The sequence below is a fragment of the Pezoporus occidentalis genome, unplaced genomic scaffold (genome assembly GCF_034315485.1).
Source record: "Pezoporus occidentalis ecotype Australia unplaced genomic scaffold, CSIRO_AGI_Poc_V1 ctg29, whole genome shotgun sequence".
Classification (NCBI taxonomy): Eukaryota; Metazoa; Chordata; class Aves; order Psittaciformes; family Psittacidae; genus Pezoporus; species Pezoporus occidentalis.
This window is the reverse complement of record NW_026914829.1, coordinates 5,322,068-5,333,200: the sequence shown is the minus strand read 5'-3', so window position 1 is coordinate 5,333,200 and position 11,133 is coordinate 5,322,068. Positions and strand designations below refer to the sequence as shown.

General features: G+C 33.9%; 1 protein-coding gene across 2 annotated transcripts in view; it reads right to left on the bottom strand.

Annotated features, from left to right (window-relative positions):
• CSMD1 (CUB and Sushi multiple domains 1) overlaps positions 1-11,133 on the bottom strand; it is a 1,153,012-nt gene that overhangs the window by 5,014 nt on the left and 1,136,865 nt on the right. For both annotated transcript variants that reach the window (XM_062626215.1, XM_062626216.1), the window contains 4 exons: positions 10,318-10,479; positions 9,167-9,279; positions 8,357-8,444; positions 2,122-2,254 (listed from right to left, as the gene is read on the bottom strand). In XM_062626215.1, the coding sequence (XP_062482199.1) occupies positions 2,122-2,254; positions 8,357-8,444; positions 9,167-9,279; positions 10,318-10,479 (496 nt within the window). The remainder of the gene's footprint in view (positions 1-2,121; positions 2,255-8,356; positions 8,445-9,166; positions 9,280-10,317; positions 10,480-11,133) is intronic.

Below are 11,133 nucleotides of genomic sequence, written 5' to 3'. Positions count from 1 at the left end.
TGTAGATGCTTGGTGCTTAAGAAAACAATCTAGGAAAGATTCTTATGATAAAACTTCAGAAAAGGATTCTTGAAAATCAGACTCTTTTTCTATAGAATTACTCTGTTTTACATAGCAGATAGCAAAAACTATAGTTGGAAAAATGTCAGTAAACAAAACTGGCAGCCTACAAATAATTTTGTTAATTATAAATGTCTTTTCCCCCATATTTTCACTTTACAAGTACCAAAAATGAGCTTAGAAACCTTAACTAGAAGTTTTACTAAGTTATTAAATATATTTTAATTGCTTCAGAAAGACTGAGATGCTGTCTTCATCCTGATGCAGTCCCTGTCTGTGAGATAAAAGGCACAGAAACTGTGTAAAAAAAGGTTTAAAAACCCTTGTTCTATTTAGATATTATCCTGACATAGGCACAGCAGAAACATCCATAAAATCATCCCCTAAGAAGACCTTCAATTTCTCTACTATAGACAGCCTTTAGTGGTATAACTGCTATCACTTCATTGCGAAAATTTCATGTTATTCTGATCGTTAAGGTAATTTCAAGAAAGTCTCTTCAAAAGTCACAGATTCTTTCTTTTCTTGAAATTTGAACAGAATAAAGGTGACCTAAAGTTACTTTACATCAGTAATTAAGTTGTTAATTTTCTCATGACACTATGACACTGATAACACTTCTAAAAATTGTGGTTTAACTGAAGAAATTGTTTTAAAATCTAAAAAAGGAACAATATTCTTTGAAAGATTAAGTTATGAACAACATCTTTTTCAAGTATCTAATACATTTAAATTAGATTAAGGTAGGCAGAACTGCAATACTGCACCAGCAGTACCATAAACTTTGGGATTACAGGTGCTTGTCTGAAGACTTAAGTTTTCTCTCTCTTAAATACATACGTATTTCTATTAAAAAGAAAACAGAATCTCCACTACTCATGCAACCCATAATAGACTTGATAGAATAAACCACAAAATATACCCCTATGTCACTATGCAGTTCCACTGATGTTTTTTTTTAAGAGCTGTCTCTTTCTAAGAGCACAGTTACAGCAATGTTCCCTTTACATTCTGTCTCTTTGCCTGATCTGAATGCTTGTGCTTTTATGCTGCACTTTAGGTTCCCCCCATTGTATAACAGGAGTTATCTGAGAATGCAGATCTGTAGCCATCAGAAAGGCATCTTACAGTAACATGTTCTGAGAGAGAGTTCACAGCCCTTCCTGAGCAGGTTTTTGTTTGTTCTGCTTTGGTTTTTTTTTTTAACAAAAGGCTGTATTATATTTCAGGACATGTATCATTTTAACTGGAGCTCACAAGTTCAAATTCCATTGCAATTTCTTTTTGAAAATCCTCTAAGGCTGAAGTAGGTAGATAGTCCAGTTCACCACAGGGCAATGGTTGACTTCAGTTTGTCTATGTGATTTCTTACAGCCACAAAATACTCTTTGATATCATGGTTACAGAACAAATTTTAAAAGCATGTTATTAAAAAACATTATTTCTCTTAAACACCTTTTTAGAAATTGCAAATAACACAAGGAGGTCAGAGAGTATTGTAGCTTAATAAAAAAAAATTGCTCCAGAAAGCTTTGGCCAAATAGCACTCAGCATGAACAGATGTTCAAAAGAAACATAAATTTTAGTTTTTAAACCAAATTTCAGAAAAGATGGTAGGATTTATTCTATTATCCATTGACATATAAAGTTTCATATGAGCTGAAGTGGTGCCAATTCTACTAGTATCCATGAGCTTATACAGCATTGACTTTAAGTAGTCTCATTATGGGCTGTTCCTTCATGGGGTTTATGGATTTTTCAGCTTGTAAAATTACTACTCGCAAGCATTTTGAAAGAAGCACCACACATGAAAAAATAAAACATATGAACTGAGATTTCAATCTGATTCAGCATAATGAACCAAGAGGATTGATAGGTCTTTGCTCCTTAATACAGTGACGCATTTTTCTACTTGTTCACCATTAAGAACTGCCTGCACTGAACCCCTTCATGGGAATACTTAGAAATATTTGTCTTTCTAGAGTAAAGATATTCTGAAACTTTATTGAAAATTAAAACACAAACCTTAGTTAGTTATCAAACAAATAACATTTACAATACCTGTGTTTGTAGAGGTAAAATGCAAACCCTGATAATATTAGAGCAAAGAATGGTACCAGGATGGCAGCTGCAACAGAACTGCTGTTTGTACCGTAATACTGATTTGAAAGGTCTGTGTCTGCACTTAAAGGACCTGAAATGAAAGAAAAAGGACAGAAATAAAATTCCCAGGTTTTCTACCTCACAGTTTTCTTTTGATTCAAAAATGAAAGAAAATGGTGTCTTGATAAAATATTTTAAGAAATGAAATAAACAGCATCCTGTATCGTAGTATAAATCTTAATACCAATTAATAATGTATCAATAACTATCGACATTATTTAACATGGAGGGTAACAGAAAGTAAAATAATTATGAACTACACCACTCGAGTCACTAATTCAGTTAAGCAATATATCTTCTGCAAAAAAAATACTAATACTGCAAACAGTATTCTCTATCTGCACCCTTAATATTAAGCTTAGAAATAACAGGCACTCAGACCACATCATCTGGACTGCTGCTGTGGACAAGGAGATATAACCTGAACTGTAAGGCATTTTGCAGAACCCATTTTTCCATCAATATGAAGAGAGACATTGTAAAACTGCTTAAATAGGTGGCCAACTTGACAATGCAAATTGTGAAAGATGAAAATTCATTTTATTGTGAAAAATATAGAATTTTTTAATAGGAAAAAAGCAGCATATTTTGAGAACCAAGTCCATGTTGTCAGTTTGAAATTGCAGCTCTTCAGAGAGTAATATACAGATTCTATTTAAGGAAGGAGAGACCAGGACAGAGAGAAAGCACAGTGAGGACAGGCTGGGACAGATAGATGGGATTGCTATTCTGTGTTATTTTTGCTGATACTAATAGAGAAGAATAAGAGACACTGCTATTTACCACTCAGAAATGCTTCAACCCACAAGTACATAAACACCATAACTCCCTTGTTCATTGCAAGATATCAATCAGTCTTTTTAGGATTCTAGGAAAAGACCACTTGAAAAAGCAGAGACCCACGCATTGTGCTGTTTTCATCAGTCTACTAAATATTTAAGTTGCAAAACTGAGAAAGCAGAAAACCCATCTATGATTTCTTGCAGTTCAAGCTCAATGTGAAAGCAGAGTGAGGCAAGCTTTTGTTCTCTTAGATATTTTTAAAACTTAGATGTTTCAATCGATAATATATTTTGTGCAGTTACAAAATGTATTAAATACTAATTAAGTTCCATTTAAAATGAAGACAGCCCCTCTAGAAAATTCAGAATTGCCAGAACTCATCATTAAACACGACAAAACACTGTATGTCAGTTCTTTTCACTACCTTAATCTTCTGTCAGACTTCAGACTTGCAGAATCACAGAATCATAGAAAAGACCTTAAGATATCTGCTTCCAACCCCCTGCCATGGGAAGGGATGCCTCACCCTAGACCATGTTGCCCAAGGCTCTGTCCAACCTGGCCTTGAACACCTGCAGGGATGGAACATTTACCACTTTTTTGGGCAACCCATTCCAGTGTCTTACCATCCTCACAGTAAAGAACTTCTTCCTTATATCTAACCTAAACTTCCCCTGTTTAAGTTTTAACCCATTCCCCCTTTTCCTATTGACACAGTCCCTAATGAAGAGTCCCCCCCTTCAGATACTGCAAGGCTGCTCTAAGGTCTCCACACAGCCTTCTCTTCTCCAGGCTGAACAGCCCAAACTTTCTCAGCCTATCTTCATACGGGAGGTGCTCCAGTCCCCTGATCATCCTCATAGCCCTCCTCTGGACTTGTTCCAACAGTTCCATGTCCTTTTTATGTTGAGGACACCAGAACTGCACACAATACTCCAAGTGAGGCCTCATGAGAGCAGAGTAAAGGGGCAGGATCACCTCCTTCAACCTGCAGGTCACGCTCCTTTTGATTCAGCCCAGGATATGGTTGGCTTCTGTGTATTTGTCTTAGACCTGGTGAAGGCAAATCTTTTAAAATTAATAAACCTACTACTGTGATAGTTGGAATTATGCTAGGAGCTTTATCACACTACTGTGAAGTATCTTAATTAACGCTGAACTGTTTTAGAGAAGAACCAGTGTATTACAATAATCTTTGGACTTTAGTAATCTAATATTTGTCCTAACACTCAAGGCATGGAAAACCTGTTGGCAAAATATATATATTTCTAAATGAAATACAGATGGAATTAAGTAGTCACCACAGCCTAGAAAAATTTAAGAAATTTAAATGTTCCTTTGAATTTTTTATTGGTTAGAAGAAATGGCAGAAGTTTAAAAAACTGCATGCAGTTATCACTATATTTATTCATTCTTCCTTTACAATCACAATCCCCAGCTGTTTTTCCAATTATTTGGAGTAATTAATAAAAATGCGTTAACAATTATATTAATTGTAGTCAGCTTGTAACAGCAAAACCATGGAAATGCTATTTTAAATCTTATTTTAAATTCTAACCAAGCACCAAAACAGAAATACATATAATCAGTGAGCTCCTAATTTATATCTCAAAGCTATTATCATGGCACAAATAATAGATACATTTTAATGAATAAGTCATGTAAAGATTATAAAATACCTAATCAGAATTCAGCTAAAAGAAAACAGTAGTTTGAAACTAATAATAAGCAATTCTTGGGATGAAGTTTCAGTATGGAATTAAAAAAAACACAACACTTTTTTTTTCTTCTAACTGAACAGTTAAACTAGGCACAAATGTATAGATAATTTCCTTTTAAGTTATCTCTGTTTGATAACTGCCATTTAATACTTACAGCTCACACCTTCTATTCAAGGTGAATATTCTATATTGCTACAGTTTTTAAAGTACAACATGTGGGGTAAACACACTTGAAATTTTTAACTGAAGTTTGCAACCTTTAATTGGCATTGGAAAAGTGTTGGCCAGGTTTGGACCATGCATTTGCTTTCTGCGCATTCTGCTTTTTATTACAGAAGAGAAAAATTGCTGCAATTCTGAATAATTTGAATTTAATTTTATTTATTTATGAATTTTATTTATTTGTTTGTTATTAAATGTATTTATTTATGAGACTTGGTATAACCTCAGTTACAGTATTTAGTTATTTACTTATTCAGTTATAGTATATAGTCTGTGTTGGAGAAAAAAAAAAAAGAGAAAAGATAATTTAGTTTACTTTCTGTTAAAGAAGACATATTTTGTCACTGGGAAGCATGATATTTTCATAGAGGGATATTCAGTTATATAAATGTTTTTCAAACATTTCACAGCATAACGGGTTTGTTTAGCCTCATAAGAACAGCAGTAGTCAGGTGATGCCCAAATTCTGAAAATACACAGTGAAGTCATTATTGCATAAGTTGTATAGTTCTACCGTTTAGATGGTTAATGAGTTTTCTCCTTTATACATATTAGAAAATAATATTTTTTGTAACAAAATATTCATAAGGAAATAAGCATTTCCTTATCATTGTTTGGAGCTTTCAAATGCATTTCTCCTGCAACTCCAAACCTAGGGTTTCAACTGTCTGGCACCAGTACAGCATGGCTCAGTTTTAGTAAAAGAACAGCAGTTTAAGCGGGAGAAAGTGTGACAGCAGAAACAATACAAGATAAGAAAATTCTAGTTACAGATGAGGGTAGTTAGCAACTCAAGGATTTAAGAAAAAAAATACCAACACAGAAAGCAAGTCAGCAGCTTCCAATGAGCAACAGAGGCTGGAACTTCTTCACTTGACTGATAACCACTGGATAGCAAAGACTCTTTGGGTAACTCATTGGGTGTGATACATATAGCCTCATAGAGCATTAGTCCCAGCATACTTATGCATTAATTAACGTACAGCTGTTTTGTTCTCTGAAGTGGTGAGTACCCTGTTTAGATCTAAGTTTCTTTGTGAATAATGAAACTCATGCAAAATGATCTGGAGAGGAAGTATGACACCTTTATAGAGTGAAATTTTAAATTCACGTCTCACTGATGTTCAATGCTTGGAAGCATTGATCAGTTTCAAGAAATGAACATGTGTTTCACAGCCATTAATCTAATATATCACAGACACAAATTAATTATTCATATTTCTTGTCACTATTTGTTATCTCAATGTAGACAAGCTGAAAAAGTACTTTTAAGGAAAAGAAAAAAAAAAAGAAGAAAGAGAAGTGAGTCATATTTCCCCAGAGGAAGTAAATATAGTGAAATAATCATTTGATGAAGTAAGTTTCTCACAAAGTCACTTTTTTCATAGAATCTTAAAGGAAAGTCCAGACTGGAATGAGCAAAGCAAAGAGTTTAGAATAAACATCTTTTAGAACTATTGTGGTGAGGCACAGGCACTCAGTAATCACAGAAACTGAACCTAGCCACAGACATGCAGCCTTTAGAGACCAAGTTATTAAAAAATAATAAAATAAACAAAAAGCCCCCAGCAATGAATGACTGCTTGGCAAAACAAGTTAAATAATATGGTGTCACAATGAGGGCCCCTTAAGCAGGCTCAGATACAGTTCTAATTTGTTTGACAGACTGATAACAGATCTCTTTGCCCTCTGTGTTATTATCTAAGGCTACAAGCAAACAGAATTGCTTCTGAAAGAGGAAAAACAGTTCATAGATACAGAAGTTGTTTCTGTTTGCATGTCATTAAATTCCAAGACTGGGCATATCCACTGAGCCTGTTCTTTCTCCAGTGTCGCGTGATAGGGAATTGAACTTCATCAAATAGATTGGTCTTTCACCCTTAACCAAATATTTTCCAGTAAATTCTCTTATTTGAAGCATGCTTGAAGGTGAAGAATTTCATATGACATTACGCATGCCCCAGTGCATGCATAGTTTATGAACACTTCTGGTTTAGTGTAAAGGCAGCAAATATAAATTATTAACTTCCTGAAGAAACAAAAAATGTTAAGTCTTCAGCTGAAGGACATATGATATTGTTATCTCAGCAGAATATTCATGAACAGAATAGACTTAAAAAACAAAGCCAGCTGTCCTTGAATATGAGAGGGTACGGACAAGTAGTACGACCTGTGCTGGCTGGAATCTGCTGTTTCCTTTTAGCTGTAGGTTTTAGCTGAGACCATAGTCTCACTGTTTTGATATATCAAAGACTGCTTATCAAGATAAATGTTTGAACAAATGTTGATGCTCTACCTTTATAGTGCACTTGTTAAAATCAGAAGGAAAAAGCAGCTTAGATATTACAGTGATAAGAATTGCATAAAGGTACAGGCAGACAAATAATCTGTCCCAAACAAGAGTTTACTCTGAAGACTGAAATTATTATTTGTCTTTAGTAATTGGCAGTTCTTAGGCTGAGACTGAAGGTGGGTGACTAAACATTGTGACTGAACATATATAGCAATTTGAGAGGTGGCCAAGAAGAGCAAATCCATAGCATAACTGCTATTACAGCAGTGTTGAGCAAAGAAATACAAGGGAGACTTGGCAGAACTTTGAAGGACATTGGGTACAGCACCAATGAAGTCAATGGAAAAAAGGCAGTTTATAAAATGTAGGTAGAGTCTGCTATAAAGATATTGGTTAGGCTGTCTCCTTTCTTTAGCCCAGTACTTTATATATACTGTGGTTTGACCACTCTGCAGTAGTTCCAGGATCAGGAAATGCAGATGTCTATCTACACTTGGTATTTGCCCAAACTATTTTATTAGACAATATTTCATGTGTAAACATTTTATTAGTTTTTATGAAAAAATAATCTTATGAGCAGAATAACTAGTTTTTCATCAGCTTCCAGAGCACTTGAGTCCATAGCTATGATAGATATATCAGCCACCCATTTAATATTTTTGACAGTAAAGTAGAATTATATCTAAATACATATACATTCTGAAAGCATCCATCAGCAACAAGCACTCCAAATGACATTAATAAAATCAGCTTTGATTCTCTCTTTTTAATTTCCTATACGGTTCTGACTGCAATTTATATATTTGAGCAGAAAGTGTCTTTGAATTGCATGACACCCTGTTACTTTCAAAAAGACATTCACAGAAAAGCAAGCAGTTGCACTGGCATTCTCTGCTTGCTATACCTAAAAACATGACATAGTAACACATTAACCAGAGTCAAACTGGGACTTGAACAGATTATTTCAAATATGCATATTCCACTATATTTTTTATAATAGCAATGGCATGAAATAAACGTACTTTTTTAAGCTAGATAGAGGAGTCATTTGCTGAATTCACTCTTGAAAGACCCCAAAAGATTATACATATTAAAGCTCTAGGAACATACCTACCTTGTCTTTGGAGCATAAATTTTCCGAAGTCTTTTCCATGTATATCACCTTGATAGGTAAAACCCCCTCTTTCAAACCCTGAGGATACCTAAAATACGATGAAACAGAAAAAATATTTCTGAAAAAAAGAAGTAAGAATGTTTATGCTTAGCAATTTGTTTTTCTGACTTAGAGGAGAAATACAGAGCCCAGACTTCCACTTTTATCCCTTAAAATATTAGTAAACTCTATGCTTATGCAGTATTTATCCTTTTAAGTTTGCAACAGTATTAAATAAAGTTTCAAATAACACATGGGATGACTTTAAAATATCTGATGTATATTGCTGGGTTTTAAAACTCTTCAACTGGGAAACAAATAAGTGAATTAGTCTATGGATAAAAAAAGTCTACTGAATTGTCAGATTTGAAATTGTTTTCCATAAAAAGCATTATGAGACACAAAGGAGAACCGCAAAAAGAACTTTTTCTTCAAGATTAAATATAATTTTATTACAGTGAATTATTTCCCAAGCCAAAAATAAACAATGTTTCTAAACATAAAATTCTCACTTTCATCTAAGGAAACAAGGCGAAACCATTGCAAATTATGTTGAACACTCCACCTTCCTCTTAGTAAACTAAAAATCCTAATGGTAGTGTGGAAGATGGAAGTTTGTATACAAATTTTTGAAAAGGAAAATAACGTGAACTCTACACTGACATCTACAGTGCTATATTCCATGCTAGTGATATTTGGATAAAGGTTTAGGAAGGAAATCACGTTACTTAAAACTCAGCAAGCTTTACCCATAGCAGTCCAGTTACTTACATAACCATCTAGTGCCCAGTTGTCATTTTCAAATGTGCTAACCAAAATCTCACTAGGTCCTTTAATCTGAAAAACTTTCAAGAGCAAATGGGCTTCTTCTTTCTTGTAAACACCTAGTAACATGAAGGAGATAACACATGTCTTTTAAACAATTTTTTTTTTTAACCAGTTTATTCAAATATCCTGTCAAAGCAAAGTATATTGATTTAGAACTAAAATATTTTGTAGAAAACATTTTGTAATAACAGAATTTTATAACCTGCACAACAAGGTTTCAAGTGCTGTAATAGCAGGATCTTATTTTACTGATCTTTTGCCCACATTGTATTTGATAATAGGATGCAAAGATGGTTTTGTGCGGTTTAATTTTACACAGAAATGGGCAAGAATATTTTCCTTTTTGTACAGTATTTCAATAATTCTGAATATAGATAGAATTTCCTTGAACAGGAAAAAATTGGATATAACTCACATAACAATATATTGCTATAGCAAATATCAATAGTGCAAGGAATGAAAATTTGCCATTTGTTATTTGGCAAATCCTGAAATCCTCTCTGAACTCTCAGCCTTAAAAGGTACTGATACCTGATAATGCCCTTTCCAAATGTAACTGTGATCAGAAGTTAACTTAGAAGTTCAAAGTCATATTTGCAGAAAGGAATGCACCATGTTGATTATGTTATGCATAAGTTCCTAAGATATATTTTCAGTTATCTAATTTAACTAAGTTAGTAATCTGTGCCTATTTTATGTTATGACATTATCAAGATCATATTGCTTTCAAGCAGACCTTAATCACTATTGAATAAAAGAGCTTTCCAATGGTACAGTTCTTAAAATTCCTACAAACTCTTTGTCTGCTTCTTTGTGAGTTGTGAGTTCAACACATCAATACTATCCAACAGTCTGAGATGAAAAAAATCTACTCGATATTTATTTGAAGCGGAAAAAAAAAATATGGGTGACCACATGTAAATTGACTGAATTTTGTACAGACCATTACATTAGGTTTTTTCTTTTTGCAAAATAAGCAGAAAAACATTTTTTTTTTAAACATTTTTTGTTTTGTGTTTGGCAGAAAATGCGACAAAACTGAACAGAAAAAAAAATTCCAAACCAGCTGTTTAAACATCAAATTCTGAACCTACCTGATAGTTTGATCTGTATGCTGGATGCCTCAGTGAATGTGGCATTCACTTTGCTGCTTGTAGTATTGAACCAATCAACAGTCAGAGTAGCAGGCTGTCTTTTTCCTAAATATTCATAAAACCCTTTCCACAGTGAATTTATAAAAAACACATCTGAGGGAACTAAATAAAAGTGGGCAAAAAAGAAGCAAAGAAAGGAGTTAACTACAACAAAGTAGCAATCTTTCTAGCCACGCTTAGGTTCTTTATTTTTTTCTGTTACAGCATCAATCCACTGGTCTAAGGAGGTATTACAGTAAAAATTTTACAGCAGTAAAGACAATATGTTGGAACTAAATGATCTTAAGGTCCTTTCCAACCCTAACTAGTCTATGATTTTATGATTGTATGATAATGACCTTTTGACACAACTGCCTACTGTATACTACACCTGTCCATTACCATACTACACTTGTCCATTACTCTTCCCCTAAAGCCCTATAGCTTTAAGGTATGATGAAAAAAAGGAGAATAATTTTCTGAAGTCAGGGAGTCTGGAAGGAGACACTGTCTTAGGCCATATATTTTGTTTCATGAATCTATTAAACAGTATGTATGATTTTGAACTGAGTGTCAAATGAATATTCAGTTGAATTCACTGGATTCCAGACACAGTTTAGCACAAGTTCCTTGTTAGCAATTTTTAGAGTCCACATCTTTTTCTTGTACAGTATGACCACACCTGTGAACAGAGAAGTTGCCAGAACAGGGAACAGTTTTGATTTAAAATAAAGGGATTTGCTTCTCTGAAACTGCAGTTCAAATAATCTGAAGTGA